Source organism: Alexandromys fortis, unplaced genomic scaffold (genome assembly GCF_014885135.2).
Source record: "Alexandromys fortis isolate MF-2015 unplaced genomic scaffold, M_Fortis_MF-2015_v1.1 scaffold_73, whole genome shotgun sequence".
NCBI lineage: Eukaryota > Metazoa > Chordata > Mammalia > Rodentia > Cricetidae > Alexandromys > Alexandromys fortis.
The window spans coordinates 2207832-2235429 of NW_026067959.1; the positions used below are offsets into that span (position 1 = coordinate 2207832).

Sequence of the window (27598 nt, forward strand, 5' to 3'; positions counted from 1 at the left end):
TTATTACAGATTCCTCTCTCCTATTTTAGGAAAAGCGGTTAAAAACATAAATGTTCTGAAATTAAGAGGAGTTCTCACTGACGTAGAATGCAATGCGCTCTTACAGCCTCTGCTCAGAGGACTTCTTTGCAACCCTGAGGGAGAGCCAGGACTACAGTCCTTCCTTCTGGCAGGTAGGAAGATGGGTTAGCTAGGATCCTCAGAATTAGAAGGATGCTTTCCTGACAAGGCTTTCCTCTTTATGCTCCTAATGCTAGCAAACCACTCTACTCAAGGAATGGCACACCTACCCATGTAAGCACTGGGTTAGGAAGAAGGATAAAAATAAATGCAAAATGGTACAAACCAACAGGTCTGCCATCCCAGAAAATACTAGAAGTACCATAATGCTGCAGTGGGATCAATCTATGTTACTTTATCTACGGAAGATGCAGAAAGAGCTACTGAGCTGGTGGTGTCTGGAGAATTAGCAAGAGCAGGATTGGCAAACAGAACTAGTGAAGGATGAATGGTACCCAACAGTGCACACAGTACAGAGAAGCTGCACCTTTTGAAGAAATAATGCTTTAAAATTCCAAAATAGCACACGTGTGCAGACCAGGAAATAGGGAAATACTAGTGGAAACAGAGACCTGAACCTGTTCAGTGCAGGGTATCTAAGAGCCTCTCATGAAAACCCAAGTTCATGGCAGGCAAGAAGGGACGCAGTGTGGAAATTCTTTTTAGCAGAACATATCCAATAGGAAGGTGCTGCTCCATGAACACACTGCACGAAGACTGCTCTGGAGTTTGCTTAGAGACCCCCTGTTCCAAGAGCCAGTATTTCTAAGAAGCAAAATCCAGAGAACCCAATACTAAATGTCTTACATGTTAATATAGGGATTGAGTGGTCACAAAATTCAGCCCATCTTCAAGGCAAGAGCTATACTAGGGTGAGAAAGGCTACTTGGCATGTGCCAACAGTCTCAAGATCTGAATACCACCTCTCCCTACCCTCCATGAAAGAAGTAGTCCTTAGATGCCACAGCTTGACCCATTCAATTCCTGGCACAGCCTGAGTTTGTAAGGTACACCAGCCAAGGAGTTAGTTCTGGAGTAAGTCCAAAAACATGAAGACCCACCATTTTCTCTAGACCTCTCTACTGCCACAAGCAAGCCCTATCATGAGGATTTTAAAAGGGGCCTCAAAAGTGTTCTCTTTTCACTGTAACAGACCCTGGGATTCTGACAAAACACAGCACGTGTCCGTCTTCAGCACACACAGTCGAGCGACTGGCAATGACTGACCTATATGCATCATGTCAGAGGACATTCAACATGAGGCCCTGAAGAGGCTGCGAGGCCAACACAGATGGAGGAGGTGACGGTGACAGCTGGGGAAGGAGTGATCTCCAGAAGAGACATAGAGAACAGACCACAGCCTCTCACCAAGTCACACTGAGGACACAAGGAAGCCTTATGGGTGCAGTGCCTGTGAGGTGACTATTAGAGGCACCAATGGGACAATAGCCACCAAATCCAGAAAAATCGAGGGAGCTTCCATCAAAGCGATACCACTTAGCAAGCTGGACTCAGTGAGAAAATTTATACACATTATTCATATATGCGCCAAACTCAGGAGGCTTCATCATCAACAGAGATGACATCTTACAAATCACGTGCCTAGGATGGCGTTGACAAGGTCAGACGTCAGCTCAGTGACCAGGGATGTGAGCTCTGGAGCCAGGCTGCCTCAATTGAGGTCTAAGTCAATACATCTGTGCCTAAACTTCCTCACTGTAAAGTGGGGCTAACAATACCTACTGTATAAGGTGGGTTCCAGAGCACAGATTTGTGTGTACAGTACTCAGGAGGAAGCTAACTCCATATCTCCCTGCTAATCTCTTGTGTAAAATGGAGTAGCTATGACTACTGCTATCGTTCACGCTCTCCAGGGGAGACCTCCTCAGTCCCACGTGCTGCTCCAGGTGTCCGTATTCAGTGGCTCCAGGCCTGACCACATTGTCAGAAAGATTAAGTAGTCTAGGGAATTTCTGCTTAACTGAGAACTGGGGAGCTTTAAAGCCAGGTCTTTCTGGCCTCTTCTTCCTAAGTTGTGCTGCTTCTTATTTCTTTACACAATATTTATTGTCTGAAAAACATGAAGCTGCAAAACAGAACCATTACCCGTCCCGCCGCCACCCTCCTGTCATGTTCAGAAGGTAACAGGTGACTAGAAGAACATGAAGACTGTTGTGTTGGGCCTAAGTATTGTCATAACCAAGTATTTTATATTATTAAAACCATCTTCTCAGGACTATTTGCTATTCAGCCAGTTAATATTCATTATTCAGGCATCCGCCTCCTCAAATACATCTTAAACACAAAAAACAACAAAAGCAAACTCTTATGTTGTAGGAGGCCACTTGTTTGTTGCCACCTGCTCAGTCCTGAAACAGCCACACAGAAACTGTATTAAATCACTATTTGGCCTATTAGCTCTAGCTTCTTATTGGCTAGCTCTTATATCTTAATTTAACCTATTAATCTGTGTATCACCACATGGCTGTGGCTTACCAGTAAGGTTCTGTCCGGCATCTGTCTCTGGCGGAGCTACGTGGCTTCTCCTGACTCTGCCTTCTTTCTCCCAGCATTCAGTTGTTTTCTCCACCTAGCTCTAGTCTACCCTATCACAGACCAAGGCAGATTCTTTATTCATTAACCAATAAAAGCCATACGATCAGAAGGACTTCCCACACTACTCTTGGGGATAACATCATTCGGATCTTTGGATACAAAAATGACAGATTGGACTTAGACACAGAAACATTTTATATTAAGCACTAATGCCTTATAGCTGTGGTGTTTTAAAATACTGATTTGTGTGTATGAGTGTTTGTATTGCACGCTTGTCTGTGTACCACGTGTTCACTGCCCGTGAAAGCCAGAACTGGAGTTACAGATGGCTGGGGACTGTTAAGCAGGCGCTGGGAATCAAAGCCAGGCCCTCTGCAGAAGTGCTGCTGCTGACCATCTCTCAGTCCCTATCCTTGTATTAACCAGCTATGATCTTAATACACCACCTCATGAATTACACAACGTAAATGGACACACTCTCAAGTACAAATCCATTCAGCATGTAGTTTGCACATCCCCGGAAAGTCACCTTATGCTTGTATAGTCCTGCAAAGTAAAAAAAAGCTAAGATAAATGCCTAGTAATCGATTAAGCCAAGCCACCAAAAGTGTTACCAACAGAGTAAAAACGACGACAAGATGGTGAAATAACAAGCCTGAGCTCTGACACTGGATGCTTGCTAGCGTCCATGTGCCCAACTTCTCACGAGAGGACACACAACTGCTCAAGGACTAATAATCAACAACCCCCCCCCACTCGGGGATCTGTGGATTTGTGACCTGTAGACTGGGATGGACCTCAGTGGCAATGGTGGCCCCTCCTCCTGAATGCAGCCTCCTAATAGATCCCGGTCTAGGCCATATGTTCCTCACTCTCCCCTACTAACTCTTTACAACAGGCCTCTTCTGCCTGCCGATGTGCCCATCAGGAGACGACAAAGAAAAACACTGACCCCCGTTAGTGCATCACAATGATGGCAAAGCTCTGAAACTTGCCAAGTGCTGTTTGGGTGGTCTTTGGAGGATCCCAGCTGCTGTAGTCCCTCTGTTGCAAGATGAACTAAGTAGAGTCAACTGTGGTGACAAGAAAAATATATCACGGAGGGGAAAGGGTTTAAGAAAAAAGGCACTGTACTCAGTAGGGGGCGCTCTTTCCTTAAAAATGTAATTTGGGCAACTATTAATAGCAAAAGTACTTGCCCCCAAATCCCTGTCCATGCTGATATCCTGCCACAAATTTAGCTGAAGTCACGCTCTTCCTAAATAATGTCTTCCTCACTTCAGGGGAATCCTGAAGCCCTAAGAACAAATTGCTTCGACTTCACACTGGCAGGGTCTGGCTCACAACTGTGAGGTACATGCTTCAAGATCTCCCCTCGTAACCATTTCCTAGTTTTACACACAGGTGGATACTGAGGGGGATGAGACAGAAACTATTGTTCCCACCAAACAAGCAGAGAGACTCTTTCCTAAGCACATCAAACCAGTCCTCTTCTGAAGAACAGCTACCTCCATTAACTATCATTTAGGCTGATGGTCGACTAAAGTTATAATAAGTCTCGAAACTTTCAGACTGAAACGTGGAAACCACTTGACAGTGGATAAAACCCGAGGTTACCTAGCATCATGGAAGGAAGAACATAAGAAAACCCCACAATTTGCTTTGTTCTTCCTAGGTCTGTACACTGGTCTCTTTTAAAAATTAACTTTTTAAAACTCTTTTACTAGAATTACTCATTTTATCTAACAGTGTTTGCTGCATGTTCATCTGTGCACCGTAAGTGCACTAAGCACCTGAGGAGGTCAGAAGAGGGTGTCAGAGTCATAGTGCCTGGGATTGGAGCGAATCAAACCTGGGAATTCTGCAAGAGCAACCAGCGCTCTGAACTGATGAGCCACCTCTCCAGTCCCTCCAACCCTGGCCGGGTCTCTTTAACAGTCTACAGTGTCACATTTCACAGGCCGTAGGATAACCGCCCCAGATGCCACCCTCAGCTCCCTACTGGTCACAGCCCTGTCTCGGGCCCCATCCAGCACACAGCACCATTCTCCTGTCCCTAGCACCAGACTGTGAACGAGTTCCCTGAGGGCAGAAGTGGGCCTCGACTTTATTATCCTGTCTTGGCAGGAAGGTTGGCACAGGGAAGAATGAGATAAATACAAGCTGAGCAGCCAGGGGGCTGCTCCTTTTCCTCCGGCTGTGTCTACCTGGGTCTCCACGCAGTGCTGGCTGGTACCTGGAGGCAAGCAATGCCCTTTCAACAGCAGCCTCCAAACCAAGAGATCCCCATGGCAAAGGAGCTCCTCTGAGCCTCTGTGTAGGCATCTGTATTGCTCTGGGGGCATTGCATGAAGAGGAGAGCTCAGACGCTAGCCCTGGTTTAACAAGACAGGGTTCATCCCAGGGAGAAGACCCAGTCATGGTCAGTAAAGAAGCCGCTGTCAGTTTAGATCATTCATCCTCCATAAGAAGAACTTTCCCATTGCTTGAAACCTGCCCATGTCATTTAGTAAACCTGGTTTTCCCGAGGTTAGTGAGAAACCAAAGCCTTGAGGAAAATCTCAAGGTTTTGTGCCCAGGAGGGAGGAGGTGAAAGCACTGAGCTGTGCCTTATAAGGTAGGCAACCTGGGAGGCAAAAGGGAACTGCGCTAGCCAGAGAGTGGGATGTGTGTGGAGGTTGGGGGTGGGGGCGCCAGAACAGGGGATCTAGGGGAAGACAGGCATCGGAATCTCAAGTGGAAGAACCAAGCAAGATGTTGAACTGTGTTTTTCGCATGTAACTGTATGAATGCTGAGTTTCAGTATGATATTTTCATTCATGTGTGTAATATACTTTGATCATCCACCATTACCCTCTTGACACCTCATCTCACTAGCCCCTTCTTAGCATATAGCTCTTTCTTATATATATATAAAATTGTATTATGTATATAGATATATAGATATTAGGGAAAATGTGCCGTAGTTGTCTGAGTCTAGCTCATTTTGTTTAACACAATAATTTGCAGTTCTGCCTATTTTCCTGCAAACAGCATGGTTTTGTCTTTTTGTCTGAATAAAACTGCCTGGTGTATACTCACACCACATTTTATCTATATTCGTCTGCTGAGGGACAACTGGGCTGGTCCTACACCTTGCAGTGTGCAGGTATCGCTGCAGGTATTCAGACTTAAGATTCTTTAGGCAGCTATCCACGAGTGGATAACGAGATGACATGGGAATTCTACTTGTGTTTTTCTAAGGACCTTCCAAACTGACTGCCATAGTTGCTAAGTCAGCTAACACTCCTACCAGCAGGGTAGGAGGGCTGCCACCATCCTCATCAGCAGCTGCCCGTTTTCCAGACAACAGGGATCTTATTGCAGTTTTTCCTTTTGAGTTTTTAAGACAGCATCTTATGTAGCTGAGGCTGGTCTTGAACTCACTATGTAAGTGATGGCCTCAGCCTCCTATTCCTCCCACCTCCTAAAATCTCCCCAGTGCTGGGTCACGCCCATACACTACCATTGGCTCAATACAGTTTTAATCTGCATTTCTCTACTGGTTAGGAATTGTGAACATTTCTTGTTTTCATTTGTTGGTCAAATGTTGTACTTCCTCTGAGAACTGCCTATTCATTTGTTCAATTATCAACTGGGATATTTTATATATTCTGGGTATTCATTCCATCAGATGAGCAGCTGGTAAATCAGCCGTGGCAGCAGCTTTTTAACTTGTGCTGTTATATCTTGAGCCACTGAAGACTTTTTCAGAAAGTCCTTGTCTGTGCTTCTATCTTAGGTCTCTGATTTACTCTGGACTGATTTTGCACAGGATGGAAGACAGGGATCTAGTTCCATTCTTCTGCGTGTAGATACACACTTTCCCCAGCATCATTCTGAAAAAAAGCCAACCCTTCTCTTAAAGAAAGAAACTCAGATGGCTGCACCTGCAGCTTTTCCCTGGTCCTCGCTACTAGTCCGTGGACAGATGCCAGTTTCTTTTATTGTAACAGTGGTGCTTTTATTTCTACAGTTTTCAAGTTTATCCCAAGATTTGCAAGATGTACAGGTATCTTTAATCCCAGTACTCAGAAAGCAGGCAGATATCTGTGAGTTTGAGGATAGCCTGGTCTACAGTGCAAGTTCTTGGGACAGCTAGGGGTTAAACAGAGAAACCCTGTCCTGAAAACCAAACGTATGTGACCAAACTATACAACTGAAATGTATTGAAGCAAGCCACAAAACTCAATTTTGTTCATTATTCCAAGTACATCCTGTAAGACAGACTACACTCTGGAGCAACACTTGCCTAGCAAACACTACAAAAGAAACCAAAACAGAAGTAGGAATGAACGGGGTTGGGCAGTCTTGTGATCCCAGCAGGAGGATGCTGTTGGGGCAAGCTGGGGCTATTTAGCAGGACTGTGTCTCAAAACAAAACAAGTTAAATATTTATATCTTATTAGTTGTGTTATTACACTGTCCATCTGACAAAGCTCTCCATGTGCAAGAGAGTGAGCTATACACAGAACTTCTATAAGTCTCAAATTGTTTTTCTAAACAATCACTCTGAAACTTTGTATCTTCTCATGATTCTGAATCCTTGCACTGCCCACTAGATGCTGCCACACCTCTGCTTCTAAGATAGCAAAGCTTGACTATTACCAGTCACAGACATGCTGAGCAAGCTGGACTGTGTACAGACTGTACAAGATAATCTAAAAGGACAATCTGGATGGCAGAACAATGGGCTGAAGGGTTAAAGAATGCACTTACAACATTTTAATAAAAGTCCAAAGGAAAAAATGTGACCAGATCACGCTAATGGGTCTGGGCACAGTCAGGACCATGTCCATAAGGATGCAATGTTGTGAGGGCAGGGACTCGTGTGTTGTCGCTGTTTTAGTCCTAGCGTTTGGCATAGCCAATTCTTCATGAGTCTGCTGAGCCAGGGTTTTGTTACATTACGAACTATAATAACTAAACAAGGAAACTCCTATGCATGTACTTCATTTCATTACCATGGCAAACTTCAGCACACTGGCTTCCTGTGACCCCCCGCCCCCCAGTTAAGCCCCTCCTAAACTTCCTCGAGAAACAGTTCAGAAAAGCACACTCACTACTTAACAAACAAAACTCTTTGCTCCAAAAACCTGTGAAAATCTGTCTCTTTCTGTCTTAAGACAGAAACCTACCTAACAGCCCCCAAATGCTTAGTCTTTGCAAACGACCTGGTTCACACTCGTCTCTCCAGCCTCCCTCCTCCCCAGGCTTGCCTAGTGGAGGCTGTGCTTCCACCTGCCTTACATACCACACTAAAGTACAGCAGCTACCTCTCCGCCACCCTCTCTGTCTCTGTGGCCCTCATCTGTCTAACCATCTGCTCTTTGAGAAAGCTCTCTTTCTTGCCTCTCCTGTGTCCCTCACTTGGCAATGTCCCAGTTCCTCAGTAGGGTCCCCCTCTTTCAGGAAATACTGGCCTTAGGGAACAACCAGATGTAACATTCCCTGTTGTCTTCTCAGAGATATGGACACGAACCTGGAGCTACCACTAAGGCGCTACATTTGTCAGTAGGGACCGTCCACTGACTTCTCAAAAAAAAAAAAAATTAGTATTTTTGTCAATCATGTTCTTAGGAAAGGTAACATTCGAGGGAATTACTATGAGTGCAGTGAGACAGGAGATGACCTTTACACAAGTTCTTTGTCTCCAGGTGTCCTCAGACCCAGCATCCCCAGAAGACATCACCTCCCAGGGGATTTTCTTCAAGAGCTCGTTGTGAGACTAGCTCCCAGGAATCAGAAAGTGGCTAGAGAACCAAACATCACACTGTAGGGACCTCCCAAACACCAGCTTTGACTTGGGGATGGCTTAGTTTCTGGCGTAGCGGCACCCACATGGCAAACTGTGCCAGTCATGTACCAAGTTAAAGTGCCAATATATGAGATTTACGGGGTGGCAAACACATTATCAGTACTGAAGAAAACAAGACTCGGCAATGTAAGAGACACAGTTAAGGGCCCTCTCTGTAGTTAGATTCAAAAGCATCTCCTTTATTGGAACAACAAATGGAACAGAGACATTAAGTTCTTTTAATTATCAAAGATGCCCACTCAACACAAAATAAAGCCCCACACTTGGTAGGCAGGCGTTCGTTAACTTACTTCACTAGTGGAAGAAGTAGCAACAGGAGAACAAATGATTCGAACTCTAGGTAGAACTTGACACTGGATGCTGGTCTTTAGTCAAACTAGTTAAGAGGCTCAACCAACAATCAAAACATACCAAAAGAAAAAAAAAATACTGGTCTAAAATGAGTTTAAAATGATCACTGCTGGAAGGTAAAACTAGCTTTCTCCCAGCAATCTCCAGACCCATTAATAAGGAGCCTATGCTACAGCAGAGCTCGCTCATGAAGTGACTTCCCAAGTGTCCGAGGAAGCAGAGGAGGCTCCGGAGTGTGCACAGTTCACTGGGCTACAGGCAGCATCAAGGTCCAGGTCTGGAACTGTCACTCTTTCCTTTCCCACCCAACCTCCCAAATTATTCCCATCTGTGAACAAAAATTATTCCCCCATGAGAGCCAAAGTTTGGGCAAGCTCTCAGAGCAAGGTTAAGTGCCGCACAGGTGCTAACAATTACTTTAATGAATGCGTACACCCACACATCTCTCATTCTGCTGGCAAAACAAAACAAAGTCCAAAAAACAACGTGTGTCTAATAAGGAAATTAACCACATTTGGAGTCGAGTCTCTTGTCACAGGGAATGCATTTAAAACTAAATCTGTGTTTGGTTTCACAAGAATGGTGAATGGGCAGCAAGTGTGTGGGTGTGGGAGCATTTGTGCCGTCAGAACATGGGGAAGTCAGAGGACAGCCTCCTGTGTTGATCCTCATCTTTCACCTTACTGGAGACTGGGTCTCTCTTTTGTTGTCACTGCAGAAACCAGATTAGGAAGCCCAAGACCTTCTGGAATCATTCCTCCTCTCCTCTCTCAAGGTCTAATTACCTAGAAAGAAGGTTTTCAAGTTCAGTGACTCAGGACTGATCCTACCTTCCTGCTCCAGCCTACAAAGGAGTGTAAATGGCTGCTTCCGTACCCACAGCTGCACGCAACACTCTTGCTTCCGTACCCACGCTGCATGTACATTCCTGCTTCTTTACCCAGGGCTGCATGCATACTGCTGCCAGAGCTGCTCAATGCCCTTCTGAGCAAGGCTTGTTTATGAGGACAGTTACAGGGTATCTGAATCCTCAGGGCTGGGAGGTTTCAGGTACAGCAACACAGCCTAGGCCTCTGCTACCCAAGACCAGAGGTGGCATCTACACAACCTCAGTTGCCTGACTTTAAGAAAGAGTGAGGTAACCCAGACCCAGAAAGACAACCATCATATGTACTTACTCATCAGGGGCTTTTAGACATAAAGCAAAGAAAACCAGCCCACAATTCACAATCCCAGAGAACCTAGACCACAATGAGGACCCTAAGAGAGACATTCATGGATCTAATCTACATGGGAAGTAGAAAAAGACAAGATCTCCTGAGTAAATTGGGAACATGGGGACATTGGGAGAGGGTAGAACAGGAGGGGCGAGGAAGGGAGGGGAGCAGAGAAAAAAAATGTAGAGCTCAATAAAAACCAATTAAAAAAAGGACAGTATTAGAATTGGCAAACAAACAAAAACCAAAAAAGAACGACTCTAGAAGGAAGGCTACTATTGCTGGAGACAGTAAAAGCCACAGGGGCTAGAGAGATGACAAGACCAGTCCCCAGCTCCTACCCTAGGTAGGACTCCTAGGTAACAGAAGCCTGTGTGGAGAGCTACCAGATTCTGCAATGACTACAGGCTCTGAACTCCAAGTTCACAGTGAACCAAATAAACAGCAAGACCCATGGAAGGCTAAGTTAGAATAGCCAGTGATGAGATTTCCAAGACAATTTTAACTATTTAAGGAAAGAACATTATATATAAAAAGACTCCAACTAATGTGGCTGCCTAAGAATATGGGAAAAGAATGAATCAACATTTAAAGCAGATTCCCAAACTGAAATACTTTCAAAGCCATGCAAATATTGCCATTATCACTGCATTAAAAGTATCAATCCTAAATTAGCATTAAAAAATCAGCAGCCAACAGCACAATTCTTATGTCTTTGGGCTGATTTTTGCAATTTGAAAAAAAAAATTTTGGTCATTATAAAATTAGTTCATGTGCTCTAAATACACACAAAAAGAAACAACTGGAGCAGATGGAACCCAAAGTACAAGGACAGAGAGTTTAGCATAGGTAATCCTAAGCATTAAAAGACAAAACAAAAACCCAGTAACACGGCATAACAAATGCTAAATCACACAGTGCTTGATTACAACGGGAAACACACTGAAAAAAACGGGGAAAGACCCTGCGGTAGCACATCGGAGAGTAGCATGGAGGCAGGCGGTGAAAAGGCAGCACCGAAGACCACCATACGGATGCCGAGGGCAGTGGGTGGCGTCTCAAGGGGAGAGGGACACAAGAGCAGCTTCCTAATAAAGGGTGGCCCTCAGCCCCCTTTCTTGAGCAGTGGTTCTCAATGCTGTGTGTGATCCTTTTACACAGTTCCTCATGCTGTGGTGAACCCAACCATGAAATTAGCTTTGTTGCTATTTCATAACTGTAATTTTGCAGCTGTTATTGGTAGCAATGTAAATATCTGGTATGCAACCCCCGTGAAAGGGTGGTTTGACAACCCCCCCAAACCAGTTCTGGGGGGTTCCAGGCACCCTAGGTTGGCCCTGAACTTCTGATCCTCAGGTCTCCACCTCCTAAGCACTGAGGTCAAAGGAATTTCCCCTACTCTCAGATTCACGTGGTACTAGGGATCAAACCAGAGTACACCACCCGGCAAACACAACCAACTGAACTACAACTCCAGCCCTAGAAAAGAGGTTTCTGCTAACTTTAAGATTTGTGACATTTAGTCCTTTGGGGACCCATCAACATGGACACAGCATTCTGTTGAAATAGGAGCGGCGGGGCTGCGTCCCCAGCACCCCGGCCGCCTGCTAGCTCATGCCCGAAATAACAACACACAAACTGTATTCTTTTAAACACTGCTTGCCCATTATATCTAGCCTCTTCTCGGCTAACTCTCGCACCTGGACTAGCCCATTTCTAATAATGCGTGTAAGCACCCCAAGGTGCGCTTACCGGGAAGATTCTAGCCTACGTCCATCCTGGGTCGGAGCTTCATCGCGTGTGCCTCAAGAGCACAGAGCTATCGCGTGTCTACCTGGGAGAGCTGAGCATGGCGTCTCTGCTCCAGAGAGCAGAGCTATGGGCATTCCACTGTACAACTGCTGGATTCTGAGATTAGCTGACTCCAGACACTAATGACTTTGTACCTTATCAACAAAACTTGGCCCAGAAAGGGGACAGAAGAGAAAGCAACACGTTCTGAGCATAAACCTTTCCTTTCTGATGCCCAAAGTGCCTCTGTGGATCTGCGCCCCAGAGGGAGGCTTTGCCCCCCATGTCTTTGGCACTGCGGTCAAGGCTCCCCTAGCATGCCCTCTTGCAGTGAAGAGAAGGCCCCACTCTCCGTTTTGCACACTGCAGGATGGACTCAGTGCGCACTGTGCAGACGACAGCGCTTTATTTCCAGTTGCCTTATGTCCTAGTGACAACTCACAGATGGCTAGCACAGTCTGTCACAAGGGCTTCCGAATGCTTTCAGGGTTCAAGGTTCCTAACAACTGCTCTACCCTTCACACTGCTTTGTCTGGGCATGACAGGCTGGGAACATACTGTAAGACCCCAAACACATATCTAGATATCTGACTGCAGGACCAGGCAACTGTTGGAATGGGGTAGGCTTTTTGGAAGCAGGAAGGGTTGAGGATTCTTCACCAAGCCAAGACAAAGAGTAATTACTGCTAAAGGCCCAGTGAATGTGGTGTGTGAAAACTGCCATGGGCCAGGTCTGTGTGAACTCCCCTGAAGCTGGGGTCATCAGGAGGTCTAGACCAGTCAGTCTTATTCCAGACCTAGTTCAGTACAATCATTTTCTAGAGTTTGAAAACAAAATTATTAGATGCAGAAGAAATATAAAAGGAGTCATAGTTTAGTTCAGTTTCCAGAAACTTCTGCTCCTGCCCAAATTATGTGAAAAGAATCAAGACATCATTAGCAACTTTCACAATTAGAAACTGTCACCAAGTTTTAAGAAAAAAAAAATGCCATCATGTGTGTTCATGAACCAGCCTTTTTAAACACAGGAAGCTGAAGGGTGGCTTTGCTCATCAGAGGCTGTCCCTGGCCAACATCCCTTTATAGAATTAACTCTGAGCTAAAAAGGTAGCAGAAGTTACCAGAAAGTAGATTTATAGCTACTGTCAGGTCTGCTTCCTAACTAGGTACTGCCTGCTAAATATGTTCTATTTTCTCTGCTCTGCAAAAAAATATTCTCCTCACCAATTACAAGCTTCCTTAAAAGCATTTCCTCATTACTTAATGTTATTTCATATATGATATTTTTTTCCTGTGGCTTCACTGCCCCCTCCTGGGTGTGTGTGTGTGTATAGACTGGATCTGGCACTGATGTGGGATTCCCCTCTGTATGCTGTGTGTTTTATCACCCCTGGTTAGTAAAGCAGCTGTTTTGGCCAATGGTTGAGCAGAGTAAAGCCAAGCGGGAAATCTGAAAAGGGATATAGAGAGAAAGTAGGTGGAGTCAGGGAGATCCCATGTAGTTCATGAAGGAGACAGACACCAGACCCTTACCAGCAAGCCACATACACACATTAACAGAAATGGGTTAATTTAAGATATGCCCCTCAGGCTAGCCTGGAACATCCTCCTGCTTCAGTCTGTGAAGTGCTGGGATTCCAGGTAGATAGAGCCATGCTTAGCCTTCCACTGTTTTTCCTTATATTCATTTAAGCATCTCTTTATGGGTGGTATATAGGTTTGAAATAGCAAGAGTTTATAAATTAAAAAAAAAAACTTTCAATAAGTTTAGCCACAAAAAAATAACTTTCAAAATTAAATTTAAAAAAGGAACAAGAACTTAAAAGGAAAAGTAGGGGATGTGTAAACCAAACACTTCACCGTACAGAACACTGATAGGCAACAGTAACCACAGTGTACCAGGACGTGGGTCAGGAGGTTCAGAGGAGGAGCTGCACCTGAGCTGGCCACCAGTCTGCAAACCCGTGGCTCTCTGACACTCCTCCTTGGGTCTGTCTTGGGACTGTCCTCCACTCACAGTGCACTGGTTTCGGGCCTCAGCCTCAAAAGCCCGGTCTGTCAGCTATTTTACTCTGCATCACAGAGACTAAAAGCTGTGGTTTTCCATTTTTCTGGAAAAATCTTTCAAAATAGTAAGGGAAAATGAATTTATAACGAGATGATCACTATGTACACAAACAGCCTTTGCTAAAACAAGAGTAGCTAAAGGGTAACCTTGAGGGAGTGAGCAAAGGTGGGGCAAGCCTTTAAGGTCACTAGTGGATACCAGGAGCCTCACTCTGGACTGAGAAATGTGAAGGGGCAGCATTCACTCCAAGGAGCTGCCAGCAACAGGTAGCTGACGGGTCTGGCTCCCAGCTCGCCACGCCACTCCTCCTCTAAGCCTGCTGACCCACTTCCTGGTGCACTGTGGTTACCTGTCCAACTACAAAGGCTTTTTATTTTGTTCTAAGCACTGAGACCTAAGGATCAGTCAATGGAGCAAAAAATAAGGCAGAGAATTCGGTCCAGTTCTCCAGCTGGCCAGGGCCAGAGACCTTGTCCTCAGCTTGGTCTCTGAGCCCCATCTGTACCCTATTCCACTCAGGCGGGGCTGCCTGAACTATACCTGACATGTTTCTAATTATAGATAACCACTGATTTGTGGGCCTCTACTTTCCACCCATCCGGTCCCAGGAAAGCACGTGTCCCAGTCTTCGGAACACTACAGGACTGCAGCACCCTGCACACACTTCCCAGCTTCTCCCAGCACCCTGACATCTAGCTCCCAGCAGGTACAGCCAAGGTGTGGTGTCCCGTCGTAGGAGTGCTGACAGAAGGCACACAGTCCATTCACCTGGCACACCCACTACTCCAGTCTTCCACTTCTCTAAGAACACCACTCCAGGTCCCTGGAGAGGGGCTGTGGAGGCCTGACAGCTGACACAAACCTGCCACAGACGTGTTCATGCCCAGCCAAGCTCTCTGCTTGGAGCATTTGAGCGTATTTGTCTGACCCGTGATGGCCTTGGATTAGTCTCAAGGGTAGTCTCGGCTTGGTACCAACATTTTTCCCCTGCCACTGCAAGTCTGAAATTTTAACACCGATCAGTTAGAACATTTGATTCATTTTACAACAATGTGCGCTTCAGACATTGTAAATACTGTTGTGCCGAAAGCCATGATCACATATACGGCGATAAAGAGAAAACTACAAAGCTTTAAAAACAGTGCTTTTCTAAAATATAGAGAAGCTGTAAATCAAAGAGTTCAGCAGTTTTTACAGCACAGTACTGACTTCCACAAATAGACATTTATTTTTAGTAGAATACCAATAATTCTTTATTTCAAAAAGAATAAAAAAAACCCACACAAAGTACCTCGCTGCGGAAACAGAATGAACATTTCAGATAGGAATCCTCCAAAAAGTGGGAAAGAACATCTGCAGTAAAGGGTGACCATGGGAGGGACCTTGAGTGTCAGAGCATCTACACGGCATCCCCATGTCTTTAAGGCGGCCGCCCCTGGGTTGACAGCCATCCCTGATGGAAAGAGGGAGGCCAACTGAGGGGGAGGAGGTTGATGGGAGCGGAGCAATTAGGGAGATGGCGGCAGCATTTCCCCCAGGAAGGCAACCCTGTGTGAGGATGAGGATGGAGGGCTGGGAGAACAAAGGTCAAGACTGACAGAGGACTTGCAGCTCCTGGGCACTATCATCCCACGGGGGGGGGGGGGGGGGGGGGAGCTACCCAGGTGACAGCTGGATGCAGAGTGCCATCACCAAAGCCAAGACGTTTAGACACCAAATACCATCAGGATGAGTCAGCAGAATGCCCGTTTCTGGGCAACAGCTGGCTTTCACCTTATCTTTCACAAGACGTCCCATCCTGAGCAAGAAAAAATCTGAAATACACGTCTTAGGAAATTTTCAATTACGTTGAAAATTTAATAGACGGTAAAGGAAAACAATTTTTTCTTACCCAATAAACAGTGCTGAGACATTTCACTAGTCATCCGAATAAAATAATGCTACCTACCTAAAGTTCAGACGAGTCTGAGATTTAGGTTATTTTTAAAAACCAATAAAATATTAATAGAATAATAGTGAACATTTAGACAGCATTTATAGTTTACTTTTTAAAAGAGCCACACAAACGTGAATTCTTTCAGCCTTCCTAACAACTCTGAAGTAGACTTTATAACCTAGTTCACAGGCGAGAAAAAGGAAGTAGTCAACCAAGTTTCCAGCTCCACTGCTCCAGTGGGGAAACCCGGATCACACACAGCTTCTGTACACTGACCCACTCCAGACACACCCTGGAAGAAAGAACTGAAATATGAAAACAAAACTATAATGATTCTGAGTGCGAAAATACTACAGTCAAGCTGTAGTCATAATACAAACCAAGAAAACTGCAATAAATGTCAGGGGTAATATTACTAATATTCAAAAAGCCCTTAGAAATCAGTAAGAATAATAATTTACTTCCATGTGTGAAATGAAACACAAAAGGAGCATGAAACTGTCTAGATTTACCAGACAGACACTCGCACTAAAAGTGAGCCACCTGCTTCCACGCGCAGGTTGACAGGGACGGAGATGAACACAGCTGTGGTAATCTACAGACTGACAAGGCTGGGAAAATCAACTGGGCAGTGCAGCTATATTACTGCATTTTTAAATACACATTACCTTTGACCAGTAATTTATGCCAGTATACCCATTTTATGAACTAAGGGCACAAGTATATAAATATATACTTATTTGTAAGTATATTTAATTTATATATTAAATATATAAGTCACTACAGCTTAATAGAACAACTCAAAAAAATATAAATGTCTAAAGATAATAAACTGTCTAGTTACTGACATTATTTGAGACTTTTATGCAGTCCTCAGTAAACAGCCATGCTTACTAAAAGTTAGCACAGTGCTGCCAAGGAGAAATTTCTACAGTGCTACACAGTATAGTAAGAAGACCCCATTTGCTAACAAAACTGCTAACAAGTATATCCTTCTGTTGCTTCCAAAAGGACTGTCTTATCATTTTATTGATGAAGTTTACTTCTTTCAACTGTGGCTATTACCAAGATCTGGAAAGATGAAAATGCCATTGAATCCTCCCTGTAATATAAACAGCTGGGAGGTGCCAGTATACTAAAAAAAAAAAAAAATTATTTCTAAAATTCAGAATAAACTAGATTAAGACACAAAAACTAAGCCAGGTGTGGTAAGCACATGTCCTAGAACTTGGAAAGCAGAAGCAGAGGGATTTAGCAATTTCAAGGCAGATAGGCTACATTGTGAGTTTAAAGCTAACCTGAACTATATAAGAAGACCCTATGTTAATGCCCATCACCCCAAAATAAGACACAAAACCCATTTCAAGAATCTGGCTCAGTGAGAGAGCCCTTGGTTAGCATGTAAGAGACTCTGGGTTCAATTGCTAAAAAAATAACATGAGAATATACACACCAATTAGCACATCTTTTTCTGTATGTCCATCTGTTTACTTTTTTCTGCACAGCCTCTGAGCCTGCTAAGCATATTTTACAACTAAGCCACCTCCCCAACCTGTCACATCTTTCTAAAAACTAAGGTCCAATAAAAAATCACCAACAGAAATCTTGCAGACCAGTAACAGAAATAGCCAATTAAAATACTTTTAGGAAGGAAAAGAGTAGAAACTGAATACTATACTATCACAGAACACATACACAATTAATATTTTGCAAGTAGCTCTAACAACCCAAATCCTTCAGTAATTTACATAATTTTGTCAATGCAGGGAAGCTGCAGCTGAGTGCTGACCCTTGGACATCTAGGGAAAAGGTCGGGATATACTGGTGGCAGCTTAATGCTTATTATTATTTCAGAGTAATTGCAAGGTTTAAGATGACACAGACCAACAAACACAGAGGTTTTCCCATGCAGAGAATGCACAGGTGTTTCTAAGGAGCAGCATCCACTTTTATGCAACGCTAAAGCACACTTCATTTACTCACCATCTAGGCTACAGAGCTGCAGCTCCAGACAACCAAGAGGCTTACCATCTGAAGCATTAAAACGCTTTCTATAAATAGCTGGGGAAATTTCCTTAATACATGCTACAAGCTCTGAGATGACTGGAAGATGACAACTTTAGATAAGAAGCCATACTTCTTATTTATAATAGACATGATTTTATACTTAGGTTCCACTCATGTTACAGGTCGGAAGAGCTGATGCTCCACACCATGCTGCTGAATGGTGCTATGGTTTAACCAACAATGCTGTCTATCCAGGTGGAGCCAACTGTACCAACACCAGGTGGCCCTGCCAATCCCTCTGCCATAAAGGAACCTGCCTGTTTCTTGCAATGTTCACACTATGCTCCTTTAAATACTGTGAGGCAGGAACATCAAGACTGTAACACCCCAAATAAGTGTTAAGTCTAGTAACAAATGCCCCAAGACTCTTGTAAAATCAAAGGCCTTCACAAATCCACCCCCCCCCCCCCCCCCCCCCCCCCCCCCCGTGGCTGCCAGGGCCTTCTCCAGTACTAAATCGTGTTCTAGGTAAGGACTGCTGGGTTCAGTTACCGCCTGTCTGGTTCCTGTTACACAGCTCCAGGGCGCCTGAAATCTCATACAGTGCTTGCCTAGCAAATCTTTTCTTTAATGTAAATGGGAACTTCTACTCATCCCAAAGTGACTTACCAAGATTATAAATCTTAGAAGACAGTTTTCAAAGACAAAAATCCTGAAAGTATATCTTAAGTTTGAACAATGCGCTGAGAAGTTGGTAAAAGAATAAATAGTTCTATTAAGGCACAACACCTAAATGGGTGAACTTATTCCTACGTGTGCATCCTCGACTCCCAGTAAGTACAGAAGAATCTTAGGCACTGAGCAAATTCCTTCTACCTGAGCGCGACCAGGTAGTACAGCCACTCTAGACCACACTGAGCCGACCTACTTAACAGAGGCTCCAGGCACTGCTAAAGTCCAGGAACTTCCCAGTCAGTTTACCAAGAGCCTGTAAGCCTGTATGCTTTTGCTGCTTGAGCCCCTCTGGGCTAGGCCATAAACTCCATCTGACCAGAGGGAGGAACAGAGGATCCACTTGTTTGAACACGCCACAGCGCACTCTCGCTCACGTTCTGTTTCAACACAGCTGCCAAGTGTTTAGTATGCACCCAGCATTTTGCTGGGTGCTCCATTCCTACCCAGCCACAGTCCTGCCCACTCAGGTCACATGGACTTCTGGGGCTAGCAGTCATTCAACAAAGGAGTCAAATTTAAAATCTCAACAATATCAATCGTGACACTACAGACACAAAAGCCAGACAGCAAGTGAAAAGCTTTCCTAAGAAAGGGACAATGGACTAAGATTTCAACAATGAAGCCACCTCAAGAACTGAGAGAAGAGTGGAGACAGAGGGAACATGAAAAGCACAAGCCCCCAGCAGGAGGCAGTATTCGGAGTGTAAGGAAATGAATGAGGGAGCCTAGGGACTAGGGTGAGCCAGGATGGGTCTGAGATGCAGTGAACCAGCCAGGCAGGGACTCCTGAGGGAATGCTATGAATTCATTTGTTCTTTATTCCAATGAAAAGGGTTTGAAAGGCTCTGGACTTAACAGAATTGTTTTTCTGGAGGGAGGATGCGAAGGCTAGGTTTACATTTAAATGGTCACTCAGGTGTGTGTCGTGGAAAACGGACTGAAGGGCAAGAGTGGGAAACAGGGTGCCCAAGAGTCTGATCTGCAGTCTATAAGAGATGGTGGATGCCTCAACTAGGGAGGAGGCAACAGGTCAAACTGCCAGGCACCTGAGAGTCAGCAGCTGAGGGAGAGGGAGGCCGGTGCCAAGGAGGATTCCTAGGTCCTAAGTCTGCATGCAGTGAGCGGTCATGGCCAGGAAAACAAACTCCAGACTTCTGAATGGTCAGTGTAAGGAAACAGAAGAGAGAAGGCTCAGGCCACCCTGAGGACTTAAGCCTAAAGTCTCCAAGGAAGAACTGCTAAATTATTTTATACTTACACTTAAGTTATTGAAATAAGCTAATAGTCACAGCTTTGACATTTTATTTGTGGCATTTTCTATGACTGCTCACTATATACCAGCAAACTGCTGCTCTACACCAGCAAGGTACAACACATTAAAAACTGATTCTGGGAAAAGGGATGAAGAACACGGTCCTGCTAGGATATTTAGGGTTCAGAATGCTGCACGACCTGCTTAAGATGATTCGATAACATATCAGTTAATGGTACTTGAGCCATCCAGGAAGCCAAGCTCCCACCTGCCGTCTAGTATCTACCCCCTCCTACTCCACACATGCCCCGGACAGACAGGCATACATGTGACAAACATACTTTTTTTCACTAACTACAGCACAGTGCATGCTGCCCCATGTGGCTCCGGAGACTTCCTCTTGAGTCTTCAAGAGGTCCAATGGCCACGGTAAGAATTTATATGTGTACCTAGCTAGGACTTAAAATTTCTGCTTAGCATTCCGTAACATCTCAGTCTGTAACATCAAGGTATCAAGCCAACGAGCCAAACATTGGCAGTACAGAACTGCCTTCCACACAAACATGCCCGAATCAAGTGGGGTGCACTACCGGACGGCAGGGGAGACAAGGCGGTGGTGGTCATCTTACGCCCTATAGCACGTTCTGCGGTTCCCTGCATTGTTTTCTAACCAGAGCTGCTTTTATTAATAATAAGGACTGAGTTTTAAAACCAGTGTTGGCAGATATTGAATTTCCTGCTCCCATATGCTCATTTTAATTTTCTCTTTGAACAGGAAAAAAAAGATCATGCCCGAACTTGCAGCTTTGTCGACATCCATCAGAGCAGGCACAGAGTGTGAACCAAGTCTGCAACTATTTACCAGTGCTGCACCCAAACCTCCAGCATGGCTGCTCTCCAGAGAGAAGGAAACCAGAAGAAAGGAGCAAGCCCAGCAAACTCACCTTTCCTAGCTACTGACTTGCAAGGCTGGGCAGCTACTAACTGGCCTCAGGGAGCTAGGAAGGTGTAGGTGAGGCCCAGTGCGCTGGTTTTAGTCTGTCTGTCTCTGTCTCTCCGCACTGAACGTAGTATGGAGAAACATGCCGCTCTACCATCCATCCACAAGCTGAAACACAGGCTCTGCACTGGCGACCTTTCTGTCAACCAGACCACTGTCTTGCAAAGTTCATCGACACCGAATGAATGAAACCTAACACTATCCAGCTTCTTCGTCTCCTTTCACTTACGATTTAATGCTGCACGAATCTAGGAAACATTCAACACTAATCATTTATTCTCTTTTCCGAAGTGTTGGGTGAGGCATAAACAGTAGTGACTTGTAAAATACTTGTCCTAGGCAAGGCTGGGTTACAGAAATGTGTCATAGCTGTACAAGCAGGGGAAGAGGCCAAGCCAGTCCTCTCATGACTCCTACTCAACAACTCCCTTTTTAAAGTTCATCAATTAATTTAATAATTAACTTGAAAACAAAAATGGAAACAGCAGAAACTAATGAGAGGAATTGGGCAATAGAAGCAGGGTGACTTGGGTTGAATCCTATCTCGTCTGCTAGCTGAGTAATCACGGGGTTTTTATATCTCCAATTAATTTTTTACCTCCCCAAACAGCAATCTCATGCCTGAGAGGGCTGTAGTGGCCTGCATGACCTGCTGCCACACAGAAGGCAAGAAAGGTGACTGCGTTAAAGCATGCCCGTCTATCTACAAACGGTTTTAAGCCACAGGGAAAATCCTTACGTTCAGCAATCTGCAGAGTACCAGACTACCTTCCCACTTGCAGTGAGTCATTTATTTTAACTCTGGCCCTCACTTCTTTCATGATTAATAATGTTCTCAAATCGTTTCTTAAAGACGACTTTGTTATTTTTAATATTGCATATGACAGCAATCAAACCCCGGGCCTTGGTCATCACGCTAGGACACTACGTCTGAGCTCGGACACAAGGTTCTTTCACATTCTTAAGCAACTCTAACTTTTAACTAAAAGGACAGAAAGGCCAGGACTGAGGAAGACAAGCAGTCTAAAGGATACGCATGGCACGTGACACAAGCAAAGCACTCCATGACACAGGGCTCGGGAGCATCCTCCGTGGACCAAGGCTTTCCCATGCTGTGTTTTCCCAATTTCTTCCATACACATTACCTACCCCTCAGCCCAAGCAAGCACCCGGAGCACAGAATGCAAAGGCAGTACTAATTCGGCACTGGGGAATGCCCCTGGCTTTTCCTCAGGATAACCCAGCCCCCCCCCCACCTGTCCCGCGTCATACCCTTCTTCCTTTGGAACTGGCTATCAGGGTGGAGGCCAGAGCAGCAGACTCAGTCTAGGCAAACTGCAGCTGGTTTTTTTTTACTCTTGTTGAGAGCAACAGAACATCCCTTTCTCTGCACATTTTGAACTCTTTGGGGGCCACAGTTCAGTGACCATTTCCAAAACATGCAACACATCATGCTTGAAGAGCTACAGAAGTGAGTCCTAGCTAACAAAATGGAGGCATTATAGTGTATTGGAAATCATATAGTAAGGAATGCTGGTTAACCAGTCACCCTTGCCAAGATCAGATATGAAGAGAAAACAAAAGCTGGCAACCACTCTCGCTCTGATATTTCTCTTCCAGAATCCTATTTAATAAGGTTAATCTTTTAAAAATACAGTAATTTCCTTCACTGGTTTGAAACAAAACCTGGAGAGAATTCCTGAGTACAAAACCCAAGGAATTTATGCGAGGCTAACTTCTGGGGCCACCTCTACAATTTTAGGGAATCATCCACTCAAAGTTTGAAGAGACTTATTTTTAGGTTTATTATTAGTGTTCTTATACCTCCCTTCTAGCAAAGGGTCAGTTCTATTTTTAGCAACAGCTTCTAAAGGAAGTGAAACTGAGGCCTATGAGGACCAGACGGCTTATGAAATAGCTTTAGTTCTAAGCAACGCTAACATTAACAAGCACAGCATATCTTGCTCTTTCACAGGGCGGCAAATTGATAGTTTGGTAGAAGCTACAAAAATAGGATGGAGTAATTATATCTGCCAAACTCACAACAGCCTGTTCAATGGAGAGTAACGCTGTAATTTTTCTTCAAAGGCAGTAAATAGGAAGGAGAAGCCCCTCATTCCGTAGTATAAGGAAAAATCCCCAGCCCTTGGGCGCCACTTACAGGCACAAACTTTCACTGACTTCAGTTACTTCTCTGAAGGAGAGGGGGCAGACAATCTTTGATTTTAATAAATTTCCCATAAGTTATCTTTTACAAATGTGTATTTTCTACACTTTGAATTTTTAGACTCAAATTTGGAAACTGGTTTTTAAAAAAACAGCAAAATGACGCAATAGGTCTTTAGACACAAAGAAAGGGTCGTCAGTCCTTCACTACCACTGAAAATAAACCCGCGAGATATTAGTACTAAATTTTCCTCTTTAACACATGTGCGTGACCTTCCTGAAAAGGGGAACACTGTTCAGCTGGGATTTGATCTGATTGCTTTACAATCATTTCCCCAAGACTTTAAGTGATAAAACAATAAAGCACTGCAACAGGAAACACAAATACATGGCAATAATTGTGAATACCTCTTCTTTGTGATGTAAGCTTTATACCAGCAAACGAAATGAATTTCAACCTAGTACTACAACACGCGAAATGAATTTCAACCTAGTACTACAACACGGGGGTAGGGGTCACTATTATCTAGAAAGGATAGAGAATCAATATTACTGCAAATGAAGCTTTTCCCATATGACACGTGAGATGTACCACCAGCATCCTAGCTAACAGTTCTTACTTTGAAGGCTGCCTGTACAATTAATTACAAGCCACTCCTCAAAGAGAGAAAAAAGAAAATGCGAAAATTAATCCCAGATTACTCAGTCAAGTCAGTTCTACCTGCCTTCACCTTGTCCTGATTCATGTCCAGAGGCAACACTAAAGCTCTACAGACATTTTCATAGCTCTTCTTATATTTCACTCAGGTCATTATACTGACTACAATGCTTAAGTGTGGCAAACTGTATTATCACATAGAAAAAAAATAGGTTTCATAAGACCAGAGAAAATTAATCCCTCAAAGTTGGAGTTAGCTTTTTCTTCTTCTTTCACCTCCAGATGATCTATAGTAACAGTTGCCACCTAAGATTTATTCTGGTTTTCTAATCCTCACAGGAACAGGAAATCCTAAAGGAAAGTATCTGCTGTGAGAAACGTGTACAAGTGCACACGGAGAGCTGCAGCAGGGCCTCTACCTACCTTCTTCCCCACACTGCCAGAGAACAGGCAGGGCTCAGCACACTTTACCACTGGGGGCGGGGGTTGGGGAGGGAAACCACCTCAGAGTAATAAACTGACCGTGATTTTAAACAATCCAGGGCACAAAAAAAGGGTCAAATTACTTTGATAAGTAACCGAAACCAAGGATTCCTACTGTCAGATTCGACACACAAACACTCTCCACTCATAGCAAATGTCAAGAAATCCTACTGGGCCACCGGGCGACTATCACAAAAACCCATCTAGCAACTTCACACATTCGTCAAGATTCTGCCTCTGTACAGCTGAATCAGAATTTTTGAAGTTTCATATACTTCAAAGAATTTCCCTTAACAGAAAAATTTCCAGTAGCCAAAAAAGGGCGAGGCCAAAGGGCCGTTGGTGTAAACTATCTTACGCACATCCTACTTCTGGTGCACCGGAAGACCCCTGCGAGCGAAGCCCGCAGCCCCGCACGGTCCCTGTCCCCGCCACGCAGCGGAGCTGCGGGGCGCAGTCCCCACTGCCTTGAAACTGAATGGCTGACACATCCGGTCCTGAATCCTGCAGCACTCCGCCAAATGCGAACTTCAAAGGCGGATTCAAACTCCAGCACCAGGCGCTGTAGCCTCAGAGGTGCAGGAGGAATTCCCAAGGACACGCAGTGAGGGGAGCCACGAGACCCCGCAGACCCGGCCGCCCCGCCAGCCCGGAGCGACCGACCGCGTCCATTTGACAGGCGTTCTCCCGCAATCCCCGGAATCCCCCGGCCGCCGCCCGCGGGCGCTGCCGCCCAAGCCCGGCCCGGTACCTGGCCGCGGGCGCGCGTCCCCGTGGGGGCTGAGGGGCTCTTTCCTGTCACAGCGCGCGGACCCACCGCCGTCACCTTCGCGCTCCGCGTCCCCCACGGCCCGCGCGCCGTGGGGGCTCGGCACGACCCTCGGTCCAGTCCCGGGAGCCCCGCATCTCCGCGGCTCGCACGCCTGTCACATGTCCGCAAACAATAACAAACTCTCCCGCACGTTCCCGTCCCGTCCCGGGCGCCGCCCGACCTTCAGGGCTCGGGGACGCGGGCCCCCACGAGCGGAGCCCCGGAAGCCGCGCTCCGTGCTCGCTTCATTCATTGCCCGCCCGCCCGCCCGGCCCGGCCCGCCGCTCACCCGGAGGGGGCCGCTGCAGCCGGAGGCTCGGTCCCCGCGGGGCTCCGGGCGCCGCTGTCCCGCGCGGCAGCCAGCTCGGGAGGGTGGGCGCCGCCGCAGCGACTCGCCGCTCCGGGGGGCGGCGGTCCCGCCGCGGGCTGGAAGGCGCTCGCTCCGGCCGCCGCCACCGCCGCTGCGTCCGCGGGCTCCGGCGACGGGGAAGTGGATGGGCAGGGCGGCGAGGCGGTGAGGAAGAGCGGCGGCTCGGGCAGCTGGTCCAGCTCCACACTCCGCACTTTGCGCAGCTGCCGCCGCCGCCAGTCCGCGCGCTCGCGGCCCACGCTGCCCGTCTCCCGCAGCAGCCCCGCGCCCGCCGTGGACGCGCCGCTTCCCTGGAGAGCTCCGCCGCTGCCGCCCGCCTCGGGGCTCGCCGCCGCGGCGCCCGGGAATCCCGACGACGAGGCGCGATCGCCCGCCGCCGCCGCCATTTTCTCTCGCGGGCTACATTCGCTCGTGCCTGCGGGGGAGGGAGGGGGCGGGGAGAGCGCGGGGGGCGGGCGGAACGGCGGGCGGGCGGGCGCGCGCTGGGGCCAAACGCGCGGGCGCGAGCGAGGCCGTGCCGCCTGGCTCGGGAGCGCGGAGCGGGCGGGCGGGCGCGCGGCGCAGGTGGGAGGGCGGAGGGGCTGCACGGAGGCCGCGCGGGGCGCTGTGTGCCGCGAGCCCGCGGCGGCCAGGTAGTGCGGGGCGGGGTCGCGGCTCGGCGGGAGCTCGCCCACCCTTTTGCAGGCGGTCACTGGGGATTGAGTCGGTGGCGCTGGCAGGGGACGCGAGCGGGAGGACTCACAGTCGGTCACTGCACGCGCTTCGTAGCGAGCGGGTGGTCCCGCCCGCTCGCACCGGTCCGGCCCGCGCCCGACGCGCAGGTGGCGCCCAGGACTGTCGCCTGCCCAGACGAAAGGCCGTCGTTCAACCGGAGGGACGCGAAAGTCTTCTGTTAGCAAAGCAGACCTCTTGTCCCGCCCTCGTGCCACAAATAACACAACTTAAGGTTTCCTGTGCTACCTTGTGCACAGCCGAAACCGCTGGTTTGGGACACCCTTCCCCCTCCCACAGGCTACGCAGAGGGACCAACCCGGGTCTCTGCCAGGGGTTACTCCCAAGTCTTGGAAAGGCAGGCTCCGACCGAAAGCGGGAGAGCACGTCTGGGGAAGGAGCCAGCGCTGTGCCAGGAAGCGCTGGATCTTGCCATCTTCCACCAGCGTGTCGTCCCCCCCCCCCCCCCCCCCCCGCCACCCTCGATGCTCCCCGCTGCACGTCCGTCTTCCCGGCAGTCAGGTGACAGACCGGGTTCCCGGGTCCCCCACCCCCCCGCCGCTCCCAGGTTGTCCTAAGCGGTGTCCTTCGCCTTTTCACTGCCCGAGAGTCTTTCCAGAGAAGGCGCTGGGGATAAAAAAAGAAAAAAAAAAGTGTGTACGTGATAGTGATTTTTTTCCCCGACTACTTTTCTATGGGGTAGAGCTGCTATCTCTCTCTCCTCCCCTTGTTTTTCTCTACTTTGTCTAGAAGAGACAACCTCTCAGAACTCACGTCTCTAGATTTATTTTGTGAAGCATTAAGATATGAGGCGTGGGGGAGGGGTAAGAAGGGTTTCTCTCGGAGAGAAAGGAGAGAGCTCTCCTGCCTTTAGACAAAAGCCTGAGCTATCTCTCAAATAATTCTTTAACTTCTCTAAAATATGAAGTCTCCCCACCCGCTTGAGTGCATGAGGCTAGCTGCAGAGCAAGGTGACACAAAAGGGCTTTTTAAAGGGTCCTGACTTTGGCTTATGCTCAGTGTTTTGGACAGTACTATAACATCTGGTATTCTGTAGTTTTCAGTGGTTACATTAAAAGGTACAAGTTTTGAAAGTTTATATTAGTCTGTTCAAGATCCAGGTCTACACTGAGGCTATAATTATATGCTCTTTTAATGGTAGACATGCATAACATCCAAACCACGCAGTAGTTATTTCCCAGGTCTTCCTAGATGGCCACACCCACCAAATCCTACATTGAAAAGGATTAGCTTTCCCGATTTCTACTGAGATCTAAAATAAACTTTGAATTGGCACACTCGTAGTTAGGTACCTGTAAGTGAGAGAAGTCAGTGCAGGCCTTTAGCCTTTGTGTAGTGATATTTTGTTTATGTTTTAACAAAGTTTGCCTGAAGGTCAGAGTGCAGAGCTAAGCCACAAGAGGCCAGGCTGTGATGGCACACACCTTTAATCCATCTTTGGACCAGTTTTGAAAATTTGCCCGGAGTCGCAAAGTAAAACAACAGGAAAAGGTCACTTTTACCTCTGAATTTTTTTTAAAAAAAATAAGTTATTTATTTTATTTCATG

At 46.5% G+C, this 27598-nt stretch overlaps 1 protein-coding gene across 3 annotated transcripts in view; it reads right to left on the reverse strand.

Annotated features, from left to right (window-relative positions):
* Map3k1 (mitogen-activated protein kinase kinase kinase 1) overlaps positions 1 to 26617 on the reverse strand; it is a 65401-nt gene extending 38784 nt beyond the window's left edge. Inside the window, exons 1-2 of one of the 3 annotated variants that reach the window (XM_050152835.1) lie at positions 26349 to 26617; positions 26061 to 26207 (exon numbers count right to left, since the gene is read on the reverse strand). Coding sequence is in view for 1 of the 3 variants with exons in the window: in XM_050152834.1 (XP_050008791.1) it covers positions 25238 to 25704 (467 nt within the window). In the remaining 2 variants the exon portion in view is untranslated. Of the gene's footprint in view, positions 1 to 25237; positions 25705 to 26060; positions 26238 to 26348 lie in introns of those variants that run through there. The other 2 variants (XM_050152836.1, XM_050152834.1) reach the window with 2 other exon arrangements.
* Positions 26618 to 27598: the final 981 nt, after the last annotated feature.